Source organism: Daucus carota, chromosome 9 (assembly GCF_001625215.2).
Source record: "Daucus carota subsp. sativus chromosome 9, DH1 v3.0, whole genome shotgun sequence".
In the NCBI taxonomy this organism is placed as follows: Eukaryota; Viridiplantae; Streptophyta; class Magnoliopsida; order Apiales; family Apiaceae; genus Daucus; species Daucus carota.
The window spans coordinates 32,364,739-32,385,177 of NC_030389.2; the positions used below are offsets into that span (position 1 = coordinate 32,364,739).

The 20,439-nt window shown below is 36.7% G+C and overlaps 2 protein-coding genes across 8 annotated transcripts; one reads left to right on the forward strand and one right to left on the reverse strand.

Annotated features, from left to right (window-relative positions):
- The first annotated feature begins 3,704 nt into the window (after positions 1-3,704).
- Positions 3,705-10,794, forward strand: LOC108202534 (uncharacterized). Of its 7 annotated transcripts, none has more exons than XM_064085611.1 (15): positions 3,705-4,163; positions 5,565-5,655; positions 5,777-5,861; positions 6,058-6,127; positions 6,376-6,445; positions 6,543-6,612; positions 7,634-7,679; positions 7,780-8,029; positions 8,125-8,324; positions 8,437-8,511; positions 9,036-9,096; positions 9,215-9,295; positions 9,928-10,010; positions 10,206-10,311; positions 10,522-10,794. In XM_064085611.1, the coding sequence occupies exons 1-14, from the start codon at positions 4,018-4,020 to the stop codon at positions 10,282-10,284; spliced, it is 1,407 nt and encodes a 468-aa protein (XP_063941681.1). In that variant the 5' UTR covers positions 3,705-4,017; the 3' UTR covers positions 10,285-10,311; positions 10,522-10,794. The 7 variants fall into 7 exon arrangements, 5 of the variants coding, with proteins under 5 accessions (XP_063941681.1, XP_063941682.1, XP_017226467.1 ...); XM_064085612.1 differs by having other exon boundaries at positions 10,206-10,286; XM_017370974.2 differs by lacking the exon at positions 10,522-10,794 and having other exon boundaries at positions 3,707-4,163; positions 9,931-10,010; positions 10,206-10,477.
- A 360-nt stretch (positions 10,795-11,154) lies between these two features.
- LOC108202533 (transcriptional repressor ILP1) lies at positions 11,155-19,015 on the reverse strand. Its single transcript, XM_017370972.2, has 6 exons — positions 17,855-19,015; positions 15,579-15,746; positions 13,502-14,181; positions 12,860-13,121; positions 12,095-12,384; positions 11,155-11,554 (listed from the first exon to the last, which is right to left on the reverse strand). The coding sequence occupies exons 1-6, from the start codon at positions 18,953-18,955 to the stop codon at positions 11,362-11,364; spliced, it is 2,694 nt and encodes an 897-aa protein (XP_017226461.1). The 5' UTR covers positions 18,956-19,015; the 3' UTR covers positions 11,155-11,361.
- Positions 19,016-20,439: the final 1,424 nt, after the last annotated feature.

The following is a 20,439-nucleotide window of genomic DNA, read 5'->3' on the forward strand; positions in this document are numbered from 1 at the left end:
TCGGATCTGTTCTTTCCTTTCAGCCAAAATTTTCAAACGGGTTTCCTCACTTTCCTTTTGTTTCTTTTTCTTTGCTTTGTCTCCGATCCGGTCGAAGACGGAACCCCGGGATTGACGGCTGTTCCCGGAGTCCTCGGACTCACCGATGTCCTCAAGTCTGCGGTTGCTTTCCCGGCGATCATGGTACTGCCGGATGGCCTCGGCCAACTCTACATTGGTGAGCTGGGACAGGTGGAGGGTGGTGACCGGGACGTCGGTGTACTTGTACTGGTTCGCTTCGATCGTGACCCGTGCATCATTGGGGTTGATTGCTTGGTTCTCGTCCGGGTTCACATGGGTGAAAAGGGGTCCTGAGGCATGATCCTGGTTCGGGTTGTCCTGGTCTGTCTGAGGGTTATCCGGGTTCTGGGGAAGCCCCAGGTGGGAGCGTGTCCTTTTTGTCATGGTTTCAAGAACTCACACAGGGTATATGGTTGCTGTTTTGGTGGTAGTGCCCACAAATAGTATAGATAGTGACAGGATGACAAAAATAGTGTGCACAAGTAGTCAACTTACTATTTTCAGAGATACCACAAATAGTTAAGTGACAAAATGTGTGCAGGTGTGAGACAAAAGATTTTATGTGCTACAGACAAGATTAGGGTTTTGCTCAGACAGGGTTTGCTATCGTGCTCTACTACAGACAAATTTAGGGTTTTGGTCAGGTGAGGTTTTCTATCATGCACATATCAAGAAAAGCCATGGCTGAAGGTTTTGAGGAGCTGGGTGTTTTATGAAAGCTTACTGGTGTGATTCGGACCCCCGTTTCGGGGTTTGGTTGAAGAAGATGAGTCCAGTGGCACCGTGACCACAGGACAGAGGACACCTTCCCCTCCTTCTAGCGCCAAATGATAACGCCAATCTCCGATCCTAGTCCTTCCTCCGCCGTGGATGACGGTTCTGCGGTGTAGCTGCTGGAAGGGCTCCTACAAAACAACACCGGAGGGGGGTTTTGACCCCGCGGCGCCTCCGGCGTGAGAGTAAGAGCAGGCTTTGGAAGGATAAAGACTAGAAAGTGTGTTATCTATGTGTGGTGGGTGAAGGTGAATGTGTGGTGGTTGCTGGTGGTTGGTGGCTGAGAATGCTTTAATATATGCTGAGTGTAAGTGTGTGTGAGAATGAGTGTAAAAAGAGAGTGAAGTTAACCCCCAGACTCTTGATCCTTGGTCTATTTATAGGCCAAGGATTAGGGTTCGGGGGTGCGTACCTGGATCCTGGTCTTACACGTGTAGGGGTTTGATCCCCTACACGTGTCCAGGTGTCAGCGTAGAAGTAGCATTTTGGAATGTTCCCTGGCTTGTCTCTATCGCCAGTAGTTGACCGTTATATTTGTCTTCATCGTGTCAGTCTGTGGCTTGTGCAGTAGTTGTCGGCTGGTACATGTGTACCCGGGTAGGGTGAATTAGGTGCCTACCCGGGTTGAGGCTCCTTTCAGGGTTGACGTCCTTGGTTGTGAGCCGACGGGGTACTTGGATAGTGAAGGTTGGTGGGTCCGGATTGACCTATCCGGATCTACCCTATCAACCCTAACAGGGCATCTCATTCTGGCGTACTCCAGTAATAAGCTTTTCTGACGAACCCAAAGATGAACAATGTACACAAGGGCGGAGCCAGGAAATTTTTTTCACCTGGGCTGGATTCTACAAAATTTTCTTAACTTGATCTTGTTGTTAATTATCTCTAAACTTTTAATCTCTTTTGCCCCCTGTTTTTCTTCTTCCCTGCCTGAAAACCTAATAACAGTCGTAGTCATGGTTTCAGTTAGAGCTGTTCACGAACCGAGCCGAGCCGAGTTTTGACCGAACCGAGCCGAGCTTTAATTTTTTTTCTGACGAGCCGAGCCGAGCCGAGCTTTTTAATCGAACAAAAATTGTGTTCAAGCTCGGCTCGTTAACTAACGAGCCGAACACGAGCTTGTTCGCGAACAAATACGAGCCGAGCCGAGTCGAGTCGAGTCGAGCCGAGCCAGAAAAAAATAAGGACAAACCGCTAGTTGACTCTTAAAATAGCTAACCTAATAATTTCAATTTTTTTTGAAACTTTGTTTATATCACTAAAATGTATATATGTTAACATCCATACAGTTGGATCGGTAAAAAATATTTTTTAAAATATTGAAACACTAAATTAGGATTAAACACTAGTTAGCGGTACTAGTCAAACTTCTACTTGCCTGTTAAAAACCAAATAAAATTATTATTTCCTAAAATTTTGTTTACATCACTAAAATATATATATATATATATATATATATATATATATATATATTATGTTGAATTCTCAGTCCAATAACATATATAAATTATAAAAAAACCCCGAAAATATTACATTTTTTCGAGCTTTAACGAGCCGAACTCGAGCCGAACGAGCTCGAGCCGAGCTCGAGCCGAGCTCGAGCCGAACATACTAAAAGCTCGGCTCGAGCTCGTTTACTTAACGAACAATTTTTTGTGTTCGAGCTCGAGCTCGTTAACTTAACGAGCCGAGCCGAACGAGCTCTTAACGAGCCGAGCTCGAGCTTGTTCGCGAACAGCTCGGTTCGTTAAACAGCCCTAGTTTCAGTTCTATAGTTTATGTTTCATACATTTATTTCACGTTGGACTAAAAATTTTACAGAAAAAATAGTACGGGCTGGCCAATTCCCCTGGGCTAACTTTAAATACTTGGGCCTGGATAATAAAAAAATTTGATAAAATTTTGTTTTGTCCTGGGCTGCAGCCCAGCCCAGCCTTTGCTGTGGCTCCGCCAGTGAATGTACACATGCAGTTTGCTACTGAGTCCGAGCATTTAAATTTCATTTTTTCGGAGATACGAGACACATGCAAATATATAATTAAATTTTTTTTAGATTATAGAATACAAATATATTTTAGGAAAATGGTTTGAAGTGACAACTCCAGCTCCATTTCACCGACACAAACTATTTAATATTAACTTTTTAATAAAGTCAAGTCCATTTTTAATCTCTTTAGTTCTAATTAACTCTACTTATGTCTTTCTGTTTTTATTTAATTATGTTAATACTTGGGTTGTTGATTTAAGTTTATTTGAAGAGTCTGAAATAGTAAATAATATTGCAGATCTGGAAAATATGACTTGCTTTTATCGTTAAAATGCTCGGATACTCGGAGGAAGTTGATGGTATATTAAAAAAGAATTAAGTGTAGCTAATTATACACTATCAATTAAATTTGATAAAAAATATTTAGAAATACTCATCAGCGACAAAATTTATGGGACATAATACTCGTTTAAATGAGACCGAAGCGATTAATAATTTTTTAAAAATGGATGGATTATGAAAAAAGGAAAAGTAATTGGTATTGTTTTTACTGATCGATCATGTTCCGTAACTTATCAAACTAATCAAAAATTTTAATTATTATAAAATCATCATTAATTTTTGCTTCAGTTAATTTTTGCTTCAGTTAATTCTTATTTTATATGTTCAACAGCTAGTGTGAATGTGGATGCACACATTTTATGTTTTTCTGCGAGAAAGTGATGGACAAACTTTTCAGTTGAAAAGCCCAAACTGGAGTACGTCTTGTGAAATAGCCCAATACAAAACTGGACAGGAATCGAACACGAACTAAGTCGAAGTGTTAAATCAGGTTGGGCCCATGATATTATGTGCATTAACATTCTGAGCAGGTGACAAGGGCGATTCATTCTGTTTGTGCAACGGAACATGGATGCACTGTACGCAGATTCCTCAACATCATTAAAGTACAGTATATTCATGCTAGTTTCTTCATTTAAACTAACACTTGATCATTTTATATACATACAAATATACAATACACACACAGTGCCGTTTGCGTGAGAGCTCATACTTTGACTCCCTCTCTCTCCGACCTCCCACTCTCTCTCTCTCTCTATTTCATCTTTTTTTGTATCTCTCTCTCCCATCTCTCTCTGTATATAATCTCTCTCTCTCCATCTCTCTCTGTATACCATCTCTCTCTCACACACACAATGACTATGGAGGAGCACGGGAGAGAACTGAATTGGAGGCAAGTAGCAAACTCTCTACAATTAGTTGCGGCACACGCCTTGCTCTTCTCCTTCACTGTTTTGCTTGTTCTTAACCTAACCAACGACGTCGCGTCTTTCTCTTGGTGGTTCGTTTCCTCTCTTCTCCTCTTTTTATTGTCACTGTATTAAAATTAAAATGATAACTGTATGTTTAGGCATTTACATCATGTTTTGTGTGTGTATACATATATGAAATGATCACTTGCATATGTTTAAGTAGTCATGTGCCGGGACTTGAACACTCGACCTCTTAATTAAAAGTCGGAAATAGAGACTTGAACCATCGACCTCTTGTTAAAATCGGAGAACGCTTGACCAATTATTAAAGTTGGATATTAGTTTTATATTTATTAGTCTTTCGTGTACTGTCGACTAATTTTTTAAGTAGGAATTTGAATACTATGACATTATAACTGAATTGCTCATTGTGATTATCTGAAATTTATTTTTCCAGACGTGGTTTTGGTATGATTCATTTAAATAAAATTCAGGACAATTTTCTGTCCAAAAAAAAAAAAAAATCAGGACAATTTACTCTTTTGAGCTAATTAATTTGGCAGATGCCGTGTTTGTTGTAGTGGGTTTTGTGATACTTTTACCTATAGCTTATAGGATTATAGGTACACATGTGTGTGCATCACAACATCTGGATTCTCTTATTAGACTCTTATGTTGAATCTATTTACTTATTGAAGTTTTTGTTTTGGTAATGACATCCGCTGGTGCTAGGTAGTTATTGGGGTCCTCATTGGTGATATACGGCAAGTAATCTGTTCTGATGTGCTTGCTTATATACATTACATTAAAGGTTGACAATGCTACCAATCTACTAGACAATCGAGGCTGCAGTTTTTGTCATCGTTTGTTTAGTAGGATTGATGATTTTGATCTATAACTATCTTGCCTTGCTATAAATTTAGTTTATAAGTTATACTGTGACCTGACGTTTTACAACTCAATTATGTAAATGAGAAAAAATAGCATATGATCTCCAGATTATATCCCCAGTATGTAGGCTTTTAAATTTTACTTCATTAAATGAGCAAATCGGGATTAAACTGAAATTACATACCAGATGCAATTGTATGATAGGAACATACTTTATTTAGACCATCAAATTTAATTAAGTTGCAATTGTGTTGAATATAGTACATCAGAAAGGGTTGTGTCAATGGACTATTATTAATTTATTATCAGTATTCGACTTTTCCTATAGACCATTTTTGGTGGAAGAAACCTTTACATAAAGTAAAATATCAACATATTCAAAAGCTTTCCTGCCCATTGATATGGCTCTGTTCTCAGTCTATCATATATTTATTTATGTTTTGTGAATAACATCCTTTCCCCAAAAAATTGTAAATATTTTTGCAGCCATATACCAAACCATTTTTTTTGCTGAATACATGATTGTTCATTACATAGGTGGTAAATATTGGACTAGTTTATTTTACAAACTCATTGTTTTGCTTTGTATTATTTTGCAGGGTTGTTTTTACCCCCCTCTGGTTATTTCATGTTGTTGTTGCACGTAGCAGGTTCTCAATACCTGCCCCACTTTTCCCTTGTGATCGTTATGTAGGGAACTGCTCATAATTATTTATGCCATCTTAAGTCGCTTATATTATGTTAAGTTATATAGTGAATATATCTTTCACAAGTAATTTAGTAAATAACTTATATCATTCTCTTTGGGCAGTGGGCACCATTTCACTCCATTGTGGCAACTCCGCTGCTTGTTGCTTTTGAATTACTCCTCTGTATATATCTGGGAGGCAGTTATGGTAAGAAGGCAATTCTAATTAACTATTGGTATTATATGGTTCAAGTTAAAAACTTATTAAGGGTTAATATTTAGAATTTCTGTACTGAATTAGTCTTGTCATTATTACTTTACTAGGCTGAAGCAGCCTATTCTTTTATGCTCTAACTGATCAAGTTCTTGCTACTATTATGTGCTTGTCGACTGACATACTGCAGGTCTAAACTTGAAGATTGTTTTTTCTCCCTTGCTGGCTCTTGAAACAGCGATTTTCATAGATAATGTTAGGTATGTTGCCGATGTTTGGCAATATCGTGTTATTTAGCTCTTTTTAAAGCACTCACATGCATAACTGCAACCTGTCAAATGTTTTCAATTAGAAACATGATATAAATTCACATAAAAGTGATCTTTAATGTCTGCTTACTTGGGATTTCTTTTGTTGTCAACTGATTATTAAGAAGTTTACTTCCAACTTCCCAGTTCTTAAACAAAGTCTGCTCCCACCTGTGTAACCACTTCTTTCTCGTTTTTAGAATGTTCAAGGCTTTACTTCCTGGTGATGAGGTTACCGTGGCTGATGCTGCAATATTAAAGGCCCTTCCTGTAAGTCTGTAATTGACATTGTTAGGTCAAGGTCTCTGCTTTTTATATGATAATCTCCTTCCTCACTTGATAACTTGGCTCATAATCATCATCACAGCACCTTTGGATTGCCTTCTCCATGATCTTCTTCATTGCTGCAACAACATTCACACTTTTAAAGCTATGCGGTAATTTCTTTCTATGGCATACAAATTATAACTTTTGTATTTTCACTATAGCTGGAGTTATAACTCTACTACCTTTATTAAAAAAAATCCCTTTTAGATGGTTGATTCCTTCAATTCTGACGTGGAAGTGATGCAAGCATCATATACTTAACATCAAATCCCCCATTGTTTTGATTGTCTATTTGTCCTTTCTATAACATTATATCATTAACTATTGGGGAAGATTTAAAAGTAAATCAATTTTTTGCATTAGGAAAAGGTTAACTTCTCTCTTTTGAACAATATGGTTGTTGTCTTTATGAATAACAGTAAAGGGTTCAATGTACGTGCTTTCCAGAAGAATTCAGATGTGTACTGTCAGAGGCCTGTATATACAACCATGATTGCATAAACTCTATTTCCTTTCTGCATGTTTTGGAGTTATACAACGATGAAATGATAGTGTTTAGTTTAAGTTTATTATGCGCCCTTGGAGGGGAACTTACCTGTTTACCAGCATAGTCAGCATTATTGCATGAGTGCTTGTGTATATTGGAATGAATTTATATTTTTGCTAGATTGAGTCAGGACTTAGCAGGCACTTCAACAGAGTAAAGTGACGTGAGTTTGAATCCCTGTGTGAAGCTAGAAGAAAGGCTAGTAGAGTGGTTGTAATGCAATGCTCCAGCTCCACAAAGTTGGTTAGTTTAGGAGGATAAGTAATCAATATTAGGTTTCTTCATTATATGGAGAACCATAACTCTCTGTGATACTTCGTATTGAAAAAATATTTTAAAAACCAAAACTAGTTATTTGTCAACTTTCAGTAATTGTTTGGAGAAAATTATTAAAATTCTGTGTACTACCCGCTTGGTCTCTCAAGTATGGAAGAAGTCCCTTTTTTTTTTGTAACATGTGATCTTCATTTTTTAAATTGAGTAGACATATTTTGCTTCTTGTTTGTTTAAACGTAAAAAAAAAATTGTATATTGTAATGATATATATTTTGACCCCATCATTATTCTCTTGGATATGCGTGCAGATGAGTCGGAGCTTATTTTTTGGTGGGAAATATTTCTAAATTACGGGTAATGTTTACTGTGTCTGTTTTTAGTATTTTGTGGTTGTATCACTTGCTCTATCTTTTCATTTGAATTTTCTAATTTTTTTTTTGTGTTTACTTTGCAGATTTGCTCAGTTGTTTGCTTTTTTTACTTGCACAAATTGGCATAATCCTTTAATACACAGACATTCTCAGTATAGCACAACCAATTCAAATTTTGCAATTTCTGGATATCTTGATTGTTATTCCGGCTTGGATATTACTTCAACTGAAGGGGATGAGCAGAGTAGAAGACGCAGTTTGCAGGATATTGGTGGTCATATTATGAAAGTTCCACTGATCGTGTTTCAGATCCTTCTATTTATTCGATTACAGGTATATGAGGATGAACTGTGCATATCTGCTCCTGCGTATATGGTTTTTTTACATGGATTAGCTCATGAGTAAAAAGTTATGCTTTCGCGGTACAGCTGTCTTTCTCTAGACACTTCTCGGTGCCATTTGTCTTTTCTCCTCTTTTGTTGCTTCAAGGAGCTGGATTAGTCTTTGCTGTATATAGACTTGTGGAAAATATCATACTTATACTACATAGGGGAGATGGTTCACCAGATTTTTTAAAAAAATCTTCAAAAGCCGATGATTTATTTGCATTTATGCACCATGGATCAAGGTAATGATTGCATTTTGAATGAGAAATAACATATCTGTTTCCAGCTGACGAGTCATCACTCATTATAGTAATACAGGCATTGCTAAATAGTTTATGGATCTTGATTGTGAAGGTTACTGGGCTGGTGGTCAATTGATGAAGGAAGTAAAGAGGAACATGCTAGACTTTACTCTGCTGGATTATCTGGGTTAGGCTTCTTGAAACATTTCCCTTTTTCGTATATATAAGTTATAATCTAAATAGTAAACGGTCAGTTTTTTCCAGTGTTTTTTTTCCGAGTAAGGCTTATAAGCTCAAGGAGTAGTATCCAATCTGAGATCATTCTCGAGGATAAGCCTCTACCGCTAGGCTATTCCATCACCCTTGGCTTTCCTAGTATCTTTATCTGTATAATTGATGCATCTCTGTGAGATTGTTGGTTACATGGACAGTGAAGATAGGTGTCAGATGCTGATTTCAATTTTATGTCTAGATTTCAGATTCTTAATATAGAAATTACAAGGGGAAGGGAACTTGGATGAACATTGTGCTAATTGCTATAGCTGTGATTATTGCTGCTAGTGGTAGGTGTAGCAGTGGTAGCTATTATTACAAATAAATGGTGACACTGTTCATTGTCATCAGATGACTAAATAGTAAAAATAGTTTCAGGAAAGTATAACATCTCCTAGACTTTGTAGGTTGATAATACTTTGACTTGCCTATATCCAGGTACAGTACATTCTCACCTGATACCGTCAAGAAAATGTCTAAAGCAAGCCTTGCTGAGGAAGTAAAGTTTAATGTTTCATTTATTATTCAATGAATTATACCTTCTTCTTTAAAATCGAAAACTCAGTGCTTTAGATCCTTAATCTTCCTGATATTCATGCTTAAATTTGTTTTTCCAGATTTCAAAACTACAAGCAGCACTTGGTGAGCAAATAGAGATCAGGAAATTCAGTCAAGAGGAGTACGAGAGACTTCAAAATGTAAATTTTAACAGCTCAAGTTCAATTTTCTGATATGCAAATTTTGAAGCTTTTGTTCATGAGAGTTTACAAATATATCAACATTGCTGCTTAAGTAACACTTGAACTACCCAATTCATAATTTCATCTCTCTTTCTATATGTACATATGTTTTGCTGCCAAATTCTCAAGATATGTTAGGTTGATTTGTTTGTCAGTTTCTCCTGTTAGTTAATAAGATTTCCTTGGCACGATTAAAAATAACCAGGTCATGTACTGGTTTTAAGTAAAATATTGATTGCTAGGTATTGAAATATCTACACCAAATCGTTGGCTGTATTAGATGTTTGCTTAGGTCTCAGGTGGATTACTTTTAAGTGGGCTGAAGTAAGAAACCATTGATATATTTATGTACCCTTAAATTGCTAGGAATCCAAAACACTGGCATTCTAGTATACCTAATATTTTCTGATTTTTACTATGATTTATGTAAATTCTTTTAAATCGGCCAGCCTTTTGCTTGGCCACCAGAAATCTGGAACATGTGAACTCTCGAGTAATTGGGAATAATTGTTTGTTAATCCTTGTGCTAATATTCTGGAAAATTTTGTTTTAATGTATCCTACAATGATGCGTCAATTTCAATGGTTAAGCAGGAAAAAATTCTATGTCAAGTTTGCTTTGAAGAGCAGATAAATGTGGTTCTGCTCCCGTGCAGGCATCGCATCCTTTGCAGGTATAAATAGGATATTACTATAATAGTAGCTCAAGGGACTTGTAATGGTTGCAGTTCTTTCAGGAAGCTATGCCATTCTTTTATATCTATATCTCCACATCTTTAGTCGTGTTACCATAGTTTTTACTTCACTGGCAGCATCTGAAGTGTCCCTCTGTTATTTTAAGTGGCTAATTGCATATTAACGGCTTGCAGATCTTGTTGCCAGAGGTGTAAAAGGTGCCCCATTTGCCGCATTTATATTGCACAGCGCCTGTGTGTAGATGAAGTTTAGCCGTATGTATCTATAATTCAAACAAATGTATGATCTTTCTGTAAAGTTATCATCGATTGATTGCATTTGTATATAAGCTTTTTTTCCTCTGTTCATTCATTCTATTGTAAACAGTTTTATCTCAAGTTTGACAGCACACTTGGTAATTGTACATATTGAAAGTATTTAGGAATGCAAAATAGTTCTTGCAGAACTTTAGATTTCTAATTCAGGTTTTGTCATTTGAAAATTTTCCAGTTGAGGATCAGCAATCTATAGGAGGAAAATCTACTATGGCAGTGACAATGCCTAGTCAGCTCCTCATTCAGAATATATAAATTTGTCAGTGCATACAACATAAAGTGTTGTAAAATGGAAGCTAAGGAACAACATTGACACTTGCAGTCTTGATTTGGGACTACAGTTGCTTTGCATCAACACAGTATTGATATTCGGGCTTTTCAGTGTGTATATTGTACAGGGACACAACAATAACCACTTTTTAACTAGGTGACAAATGAAATTTTACAACCTCCAATCTCATTATTCTCCGAATATGTATAAAAATCTCCAACAAAAATTTGGCTCTAATCTCATTATTATCTGTATATGTATAAAAATCCCTGTCAACAAGAAAATGTCAATTAAATAAAAAGTAGTTATTGTGCCCATCAACACACTAAACAGACCATTAATATTTTATACATACATACAACATATCTTTCTTATTCCTCACATTTTAAAAGTCAAACTCTCTTCCTTACCAAACTATCAGCAAAAAAACAATGGCAGCCTTGACTGGCATGATTTCCTAAGCAAACTCAAAATGACTACATCAAACTCCATGAAACCAAGTGTTTACTATAAAATTCTAATAACTGAAGTGCCAAAAGCAAATAAAAGGGGATTCCTTTTTCACTTGAAACTATTTAAAGAAATAGAAAGTTCTTCGGCTCAATGTAAGATTATAACTAAACAGTTGTCATAAGTAGTAGTATCCTAGATCATCTTCAAAATTCTACAAGATTTTACAACCTCGAGCTCTATCCAAGATGCAGAAACATGCAGCTTTTAATACAAACTAAAATCTCATGCCCATCACAATGCCTCCTTGAGATTAAAAGTTCTAGATATTGCCCTGGCATGGTCGTATTCATTGAGCTCAACCAGCATCTTCTTTAACCGACGAGCAAGTCCACTTGTTCCCATTTCCATCCCACCAGATTTATGCTTCTTCTCCAGTATCCTTCCAAGTACAAGCAAGTAATCCACCAGTGGCTGCAGCTTTAGACTGCATTGGAATAATTAAAACAATTATTTTACCTGAAAAAGATTTTTTTCAAGTGTGCACGAACATGAGCATTCCTACTCCTACAAGGGATGTAGGTATATTAAAAAAACTGTAAACTTAAGGAGTTGCCTACGGAGATTCCAATTTCAGATTAACCAGAGCCAGAAAGATGCAAAAACAAGTCTCTGTCGATCTACATGATTAGTGTTAATTCTGCATGCTCACAAAAAAATTAAACGCATGCGCAAAACACTAACGAATGATTCAAAGTTCAAACTCACTAAATCAGGGTTGGTGAATAGATTGAGTGCAAGACAACAATACACATATATTCTCCTTAATCTTTTGCCTCTTAGAGAATAGTGCCCTTGGCCTTGCTGGCAGCTCAAACCAGGCTATGTTTCATTATAAAGCTTTTAGTTTACATTAAGAGACTAAGAAACATTTCGCACCACATGAAGTTGCTAAATTCAGAACTATTATACAATATATATAGTAAAGTTAAAAAGACAGATTGTAAAATAACTACATAAAAAATACCTTCTCTCGCCAGTTACACTTGAACCAGACCACACCCCACATAATGAAGCAATAATCCTCTCTGTCCTTGTCACTGCATCATGAACATTTGACTGAATGCTTCGAAGATGTGGAAGAACCTTTCCGGACAAAAGATCATCAAGTGCTATCTTCTCCAGAACAGCCATTGAAAGAACTTTATTCCACAAGCAAATATTTCTCATTAAACGCACAGAAACGCCAAACTTATATGCTGCAATTCTTGCTGAATTAGGCACAGCCTTCAAGACAAGCGTGTTCCAAGTTGGCACCTAATAATCATTAGAATTGAAGTATATTGGTCAATATATATGAATCTATAGTATAATAATAAAGCCAAAACATTAAAACCCTGTGTCAATCAGTATTTGGGCCAATTTACGGGCCTCTTCATTTTAAAATCTATTTTGACAGACCTATTTTATCTTAATCAAAACACATTTTTTAGGCATATTTATTTTCAAATTTATTTTGATGGACTTAATTATTAAATATATATTTAAGTAGGTTATTTATTTTAAGAGCTATTCTGATTATAAGATACATACTACTTTAATACAACATCTCTTAAATATTAAATAAAAATAAAAAAATTAATATACAAATATAGTAATATAAATACTAAGAGAATAAATTTAAAGTTCAACCCGGGATATAAACTAGTATTATGTGTTGTATAAATCATAAAGTGTGAAGTATACTCTAGACAAACAAACATGATACACAGCAACAGGTTGGAAGTTATACCGTCAGCTCAGATACAGCATCACTCAGTCGATCACGAAGAGCAGCTACTAATTCTCCAAGAGCTTTGCTTGACAGTGGAACATATCTAAAGACCAAGCTTGTTGCTGTAACAGCATACTCTGTCTCACGCGTACTGAGCATGTCCCAGCAGTATGAAATTTGGTGATGCAAAATGGGGACTGCAACCTTTTCCACCAGTTCAGGTATAATATTAGCATCAGCATCATCTTCTGGAATACCATAATCAAAAAGCAAGGAATGCCTGAAAAATGGAAGCTTTTAGTCCTAGGGTATAGATTACATAACTAAAGAAGATAGTAGGATATTCAGACACATGAAAAATATATCTTCTCAACTAAAAGACAGACAGAAGACACATTTGATCATCAGGAAGACTCAGAGGAACCAAAAGAGAGACAGAGAGAGACAATGAGTAAAAGGAAGGATGGGGACTAGGTTAAAGATGGTGGAAAGGTGACCACTTATTTTATTTACATTAATTTTTTTTTATCACAGGTTCAAGTTCATTTTTGAATCTTTCACCGTGTCAGCAATTACTCACCCACTAAACTGTAGGCTACAAGAGCACAGACACGAAAGCCTTCCTCTGAGGTTCAATGAATTTGAGCAGAGCTTACGTACCACTTCGTATCAATAAAATCTGAATCTTCATGAAGTGGATCCCACTTAAGAAGCTCCAACCTTACATATGGGGAGAAAATAGCTGGTATACTTAAGGACATGTAAGCATCATTGTAACTTGATGGATAATCTCTTTTCCATCTTTCAAACTTTTCTTTCACTACCGAAAGTTGAGAGTATTCCTCAGACGCATCACTGAAAACTTGGTCAGCAATCTGAAGAAGCTGGTCACGGTTGGATTGATACGCAGTACTCTCACTATCGCTTTCATCAGTACTTGACTCTCCTTCAATTGGCTGATTTGGACTATCATGTTCCATGGACGATAGTCTTTTGGAATCTGCCCGAGCTTTTCTGCGTCTCCGGGCCTCTGCTCTCCGTGTCATGTCCATACGTTTCTGAAGGTTCTCATCTCTACCAAACTCATCGAGCTTCACTGGAAGATTCCTTGATTCTCTGGAGGCAGAAGATGCTGCTTGAGCTGCAATGGTAGCTGCATCCAACATTGTGGCACTGTTACCTCCTCTACTGATAACTGCCAATGCTGCATTAACAGCTGCTTCAATCTCTATCATTTCATCATTGCCATCAGCTGTTCTTCTTTCTACTATGGCTGCTGCACGTTCTTCATGAAGCTTTTGCATCTGGGATTCAAGTTCCTCAATATACGGAGCTTTATCCTGGAAGAATAAATCGAAATTGTTAATGATCGGTCAATAAGAGAAGACCCTAAAAGCAGATAATATAGGGAAGTTACTGATAAGAAGACAGACAGTGCATAAAACACATCATTTTTAAGAAATTAGAACCGCAATGCAAAGTCGAATATCATGTTCACGCCATAAAATAGAATGACATCAACCTATCTTGCAAGTACTGAATTTTGTTTTATTATCAGAATCACTGAATTGCATACTATCTCCAACACAATCGACGAAAATACAGAAGATGAGATGGTATAAAGCTACTTATTCCGAGATAAATTCGATCAGTTCATCATTCAGCTATGTTTAAAATCCAAAGCATAGCTCTAACTAAATATGCAAGTATTCAATGCTTTTATTTATACTTTTGAGGAAAAAACAATTCAATTTTGTACTGCAAATTCATTTTATACCTTTTATTTCAAGATGAATAGTTCTTTCAAATTTAACATAATATATGATCAAAGTTGATTACTACTAAAACTAAAATTATGTAAAAAACTCGCCTAATTTGTTTTGATTAGACATTCAGTCCAACAAGTTGTGTAAGACACAACAATATTGAGCTAGATCTTTCACACTGTCAAAAACTACAATAGATGCTTATCTTTAATTCCCTGAGTCAGAGACGAATTCCCCACCAAAAACTTTGACCTTTATAATTATATTTGACATGTACAAACAAAGATGTGTTTTAATGTGTTTCTACGCTTATAGCTCTCAGGGTATTGCATTAGTTATATCGCTGTATTCTAAGAAACTATAGCATATGTTGTTATTACACAAAAAATAGTTTAAGCATAAAATTAAACTGAGGAATGATAATATGCAAAGAAACATGAACAGAAAAAGCCTCACCTACCAATTACTAGTGGCTTCTAAATAACAAAATCTCAGAACGAAAAAAGCATACAATATACACAAATACTTGGGGACTGAAGCATTAAAAATTAAAAACAGTGAAGTATATATGTTGTATATTTTTAGGTTGTGTTCACTTCATGGAATGGAATGAGGGGAGAATGGAATGAAATTTATATTATAAATTGTGAGTGATTAGTGAAATTGTTTATAATTTTCATTCCTTCCCTCATTCCATTCTAACTATTTTAACTAAAAATCTAACCCACATGTTTTGAAAGGAATGTTGATTCCATTTGTTCATCATCTTTTCCTATCATCTTTTTCATGAAAAATTTTAACTCACTCATATTTAATCATTATTGCCTCATACTTTCTCCAATCTCCATAAAACTTGTTCATATAGTTTCATTCCATTCTCCCCTCATTCCATTCCATGAAGTGAACACAACCTTAGTGTACATATAATAATGTGCAATTTATAGCAGTTCATAAATCATACAAACTCATACCTGCAAAAAGTCGCATATAACCGAAACAAAGTCACGAAGCTTTTGCATAAAGATGAACTTCTCACCAGCAGCAGATAAAGAAGTTTCAAGTTCGGTGATCTTCAACAGTGAGGCTGATAAATTTTCATCTGTTCTGGTTAATGATGCCGTTGTTCTTCCATGAGTTTCCTGAAAAGATATATATTATTATATAAAATTGTGAACTGCATATTAGATTGAAACCTTTGTGGCACTTGGTGCAAAACTATGCATAGATCAAGTTATAATGCAATGAACAGTAATATACATATATTCACTGCAACGAGTTCACATATATGCTATTGTCAAACTTTTTTGGACCAGACATCTACCCTACTTTTACTGCTTATTTCTCCATATGAATTTATTGTGCTGGTTTAAAATTAACAACCTAAACCTCAGTTGGGTGTACACTGTACACAACTAGTGTCAATTCTCTTCTACTATCCTACTTTGTATTTACAATCAAAACTTACTAGTGTCTGCAAGTAAAAGCCAAGGAAATGAGATCAGCTGCAGTTAATTACTCCCTCAATTTTAAAATACTTGTCCCCACTTTCAAAAAAAAAAAATTACACATATTAAGAAGTTCAAACATCGATAAAGAGTGACATGTATATTCATATTTTTGCATTGACCATATTGATTCAATAATTACTTGTGGTGTAGACTGTATAATTATTTGTGGTGTAGACTGTAGATTTAGTCTTAGAAATACAAACCAATGAGTTTAAAATTAATCTTGATAAAAAATAGGTCAAAAAAAACTCTTTTAAGAACTTACATTGAATATGTAAGTAGACAAATATTTTGAAACAATTTTTTTCATCAAAGGTGGACAAGTATTTTGAAACGTAGGTAGTCTAAGAGAAGTATTATAGGCTCTAATACTGAAGTGGCATATTTTCGCGAGGATATTTAACTTCCCCAGTAGGGGTGTAATTCGGGCCGAGCGAGCCGTTTCGAGCCGTGCGTAATTCGGGCCGAGCGAGCCGTTTCGAGCTAAACGAGCCGGTTTTAGCGAGTCAAGCGAGCGACTCGTTTAATTTTACACTTAATCGAGTCTAAACCTCTACCCGAACTCGGCTCGTTTATTTTCACGAGTCGAGTCGAGCCGGCTCGTTTAATTAAACGAGCCGGAACCTTTGCCCGAGCTCGGCTCGTTTAAACGAGCCGAGTCAAGCCTACTTAAACGAGTTCGAGCCGGGCGAGTTCGCGAGCCGCCCGACTCGAATTACAGCTCTATTCCCCAGCTAAATTAAACTCAATCAGGGCTTCTAGTTAGGGGTGGCAATTCCAGGTATCCGGTCGTGTTCGTGTCGGGTTGGATGTACCTAGTTTTTTTTAACCCAACCCGAACCCGACCCGAACCCGAAATGGGTTGAGAAATTATGACACGAACCTGACCTGATAGGTACTTGATTTACCCGAAACTGACCTGTTTAACACGAACTCAAGTAGGTCATTTTTAACACGACCCGAAGTGACCCAAAATTGACCCGAAATATTGAACACAAAAGTGGGGATTCTGATATGGATTCGTGGCTACGTACTATGTGCACAGAATCAGTTGTATTGTAACAAGTTAAGTGGCATCTCCACAATGAATTATTTACAAATTTGCAAGAGGCCAGCCAAAGAAATACTAAAGCATATGCATTCAAATAACAAGACATAGTCCAATGAAAAGCACATATCCAGAATGTAAACAATAGCTGCCACACGATCTTATACATACTGGATTTGATGATTTGTGGTTTTGTAGAGAGAAAAAGAGGCGAATAATGAAGACTGCAGAGCTACTTTCTTGTTGCCAAAAATATCTCTTTGGTTTTAAATACCCAGTCTGGAGTATAGTAATTCTGCTAATGATTTATCACCTAAATTAGCTGGCCTCTGGTAATATGTTATAAATTCATATTTTTGGTGCAACATGAAGTGCACATAATAGTTAATACAGTGTAAAACTTCGCCCGATACAGGTACTTGAGGAGAAAAAAGAGGCCTGGTAGCAAAGATTCTAGCCTATGCCATTTAATTCATGTAATGTTGATTCTAATATTTTTTGTTCACAATTTTTGTATTGCATAGTGCTACTGGGTTTCAAGAATTTTGGTCAAATGAAGCCATAGAATGGGTAGAATAAATTTTCAATTTCAATGAGCACCGGGGCATATAAAATACATTGGCATCCTTTAATTGAAAAAACATCTAAATGACGAAAAGAAACACTCAAGAGCGAGAAGAACAACACAAACCTTTAGTCTTCTGATGTTCTCGTGCAACGCTTTCGTGGACAACTCAGCCTGCTGTGATATCGACAACACATCCAAACCCGGGAATGAGCCACCCACTCCTCCAATGCTCAATCCACCGGCACTCGACTGATACGAAGCCGGTGCAGCCTGATACATCACATTCTGCTGCTGAACAGCAGGAACAGCATTACTAACAACCCTACTCGCCCCATCATCAGTCCTCCTCCCTACCCCCTTCCGCAACTGCTCCTCCTCCCAAATCTTCTCCTCCTCGTCCTCATCATCAATATCACTCCCACTAACAACCACCTCCCTCTTCAACCCCACATCCACCGTATCCTCAAACACCCCTTTCCTCCCCCCATCATTCCTCTCCCCAAACATCGCAATCCTCCCCCGAAACTCCGGCTCCTCATCACTCAGCCCCTCAACCTCCCCATGATTACTCCCACCATCAAGCGCAATATAATCCTGCGCAACCGCCCCCGCCTGCCTTAACCTCTCCCTCTTCGCCCTAATCGCCGCAATCGCCGCCTTATCAAGAATCAACCCCTCCTCACCCCCTTTCTTCCCCTCCTTCCCATACCCACTTCCTTTATCACCCAAATCACTTCCTTCGTCGCGTAATCCATTATCATTATCATTATTATTATCATTATCACTACTCTTAGGCTTAATTAGCCCTTTCAAAATCACAACAGGCTCAGCCTGCGGCTTCGAACTAACCGCAAGCGTCTTCGTATTCTTACGCAATTCAGACAAAGCCTCTTTAGTATACGTACCTGCCTGCGGCTGCACATTCGAGGCCAGCGAAGATTTCGGCAACGGAGCACGATCCTTGGCAGAAGTGAGCTTGTGCCCCGAAGAAGACGGCGAAGATTTCGCGAACCGGGAGGGCTGGGAAGAGGGCTTGGAGGGGCGAGTGAAGGGGGAGTCGTCGGAGTCTTCGTCGTCGGCGAAGCTGAGGAGCTTTTTGGGGGTTTGTTGCGGCGGTTTTCGAGGTTTAGGGGTGGTGCTGGAGGGGGGTTTGGATTGGGAGTCGTCGTCGTCGCCGTCGTCTTCGGAGGTGCGGCGGCGGAAGTTTCGGCTCCGGCTGCTCATGGTTTGGGTGTGTTAATGGGGTTGTAGATCGGGTTGAGTTAGTGTTAAAAAATTCATGTGTGATTTTTCCTTTGTCATTTATAATTCGAATTATGACTCTTAATAGAGAATTTATTAATTTGAAAATATATATATTAGTAATTCATAAATCATTTATATTTATTTTAAAAACTAGTAATATGATGATAATATTAATAAGAATATAACATATATTATTTTTAGTGTCAATTCGGAAAGGTTTGACACACTGACCTCTTTAAATTTAAAAGAAACATGTTTAATAATCAATTTAAATCCTTCAAGTTATCAAAATTAATTTTAAATTTTTGTCGATTTTTTCCCTTTTTTTGTTGATAAATAAATTATTAAGTAAAAGATATTTTAGAATAGACATTTATATTCAATTATTAATAAGTTAATTTTTGTCAAACACAAGAAACTAATATTATTATAACTTGATTTCAAAATAATTGTAAGGTTGATGAAATAAAATCTTAAAATATGATATATTATGTTTTCGGGTTTATAGATTTTAAATTAGAGATGGCAGAAAAATTCGATCCAAATAGATATCCGACCGTGTCGACCCGAATGGATTTTACCGAATTCGATATTTTGGATTTGGATTTGGATTTGATTTTCGGACCCGAACGGGTTTGGATTTGAATTTGGATATTAGTTATTCCATATCGAAACCCGACCCGGAATCCGAATCCGATCCAAACTCGAAACCCGGAAAAAATCCAAATATCCAAATATATATGTTTGTATGTGTGTGTGTATAGAGTATACTAATATATTTTTTTTCAATTTTAAATATACTAAATTTTGTCTATAATATATATAGATAAAGTGTGAGTGTGTATATTCTTGGGCGATAGTGTCCTTTTTCGTTTAGCTAATAAATTATTTTAAAATTTCATACTCTGCATAGTAAAGATTTGTGTTTAGAAATTAGTAAATACGGTTCGAGATTTTATTAGTGTGTAATACTTTATTATTAGTGTAATTTAAGAGTGATTGACACTTTGCACTCCTTATGTTTAGGCGCTTTTTCGATTTAGTCTCAAACAAATTTTTTTGGCAGTATGCACCCTAAAGTTCGAAAAGCGCTTCGTTTTGCACCCCTTTGACCACTCTCCATTTAATTGACCGTTAAAGTTAACAGATGTACCCTTTTCACTTTGCACCCCACAATTTTAATTTTTTTTTCATGAGTATTTTGAGTTTTTTTTTTTTCACTTTTCCTTCTCCACTATTTCTGCTGATGAATTAAAGGCTATAAATGGGCTGGATTTCAAAGTCTTGAGTTCTTGGAGAAACAGTTCTTTGGGTTAAGCCACTAAAAGCTCTGTAAAGTGTGAGTTTTCGACTTAATCCAGGTGGATTAGTAGCTAAAGGTGTTGTTCTATATCTTTCTTGAAAATGACTTATATCTTTCAAGAGATTCTTCAGAGAATCATAACCAATGTATGCTTCTGTCC

Excerpts from the sequence above, each read along its gene's own strand:
- LOC108202534 (XM_064085611.1), top strand. The coding sequence starts at position 4,018 with ATGACTATGGAGGAGCACGGGAGAGAACTGAATTGGAGGCAAGTAGCA. Across the intron at positions 8,325-8,436 it reads TTTATGCACCATGGATCAAG|GTTACTGGGCTGGTGGTCAA; the intron begins GTAATGATTGCA and ends TTGATTGTGAAG. Across the intron at positions 9,097-9,214 it reads AAGCAAGCCTTGCTGAGGAA|ATTTCAAAACTACAAGCAGC; the intron begins GTAAAGTTTAAT and ends TTGTTTTTCCAG.
- LOC108202533 (XM_017370972.2), bottom strand. The coding sequence starts at position 18,955 with ATGAGCAGCCGGAGCCGAAACTTCCGCCGCCGCACCTCCGAAGACGAC. Across the intron at positions 15,747-17,854 it reads AGAACATCAGAAGACTAAAG|GAAACTCATGGAAGAACAAC; the intron begins GTTTGTGTTGTT and ends ATATCTTTTCAG. Across the intron at positions 11,555-12,094 it reads AGTGTAACTGGCGAGAGAAG|TCTAAAGCTGCAGCCACTGG; the intron begins GTATTTTTTATG and ends ATTCCAATGCAG.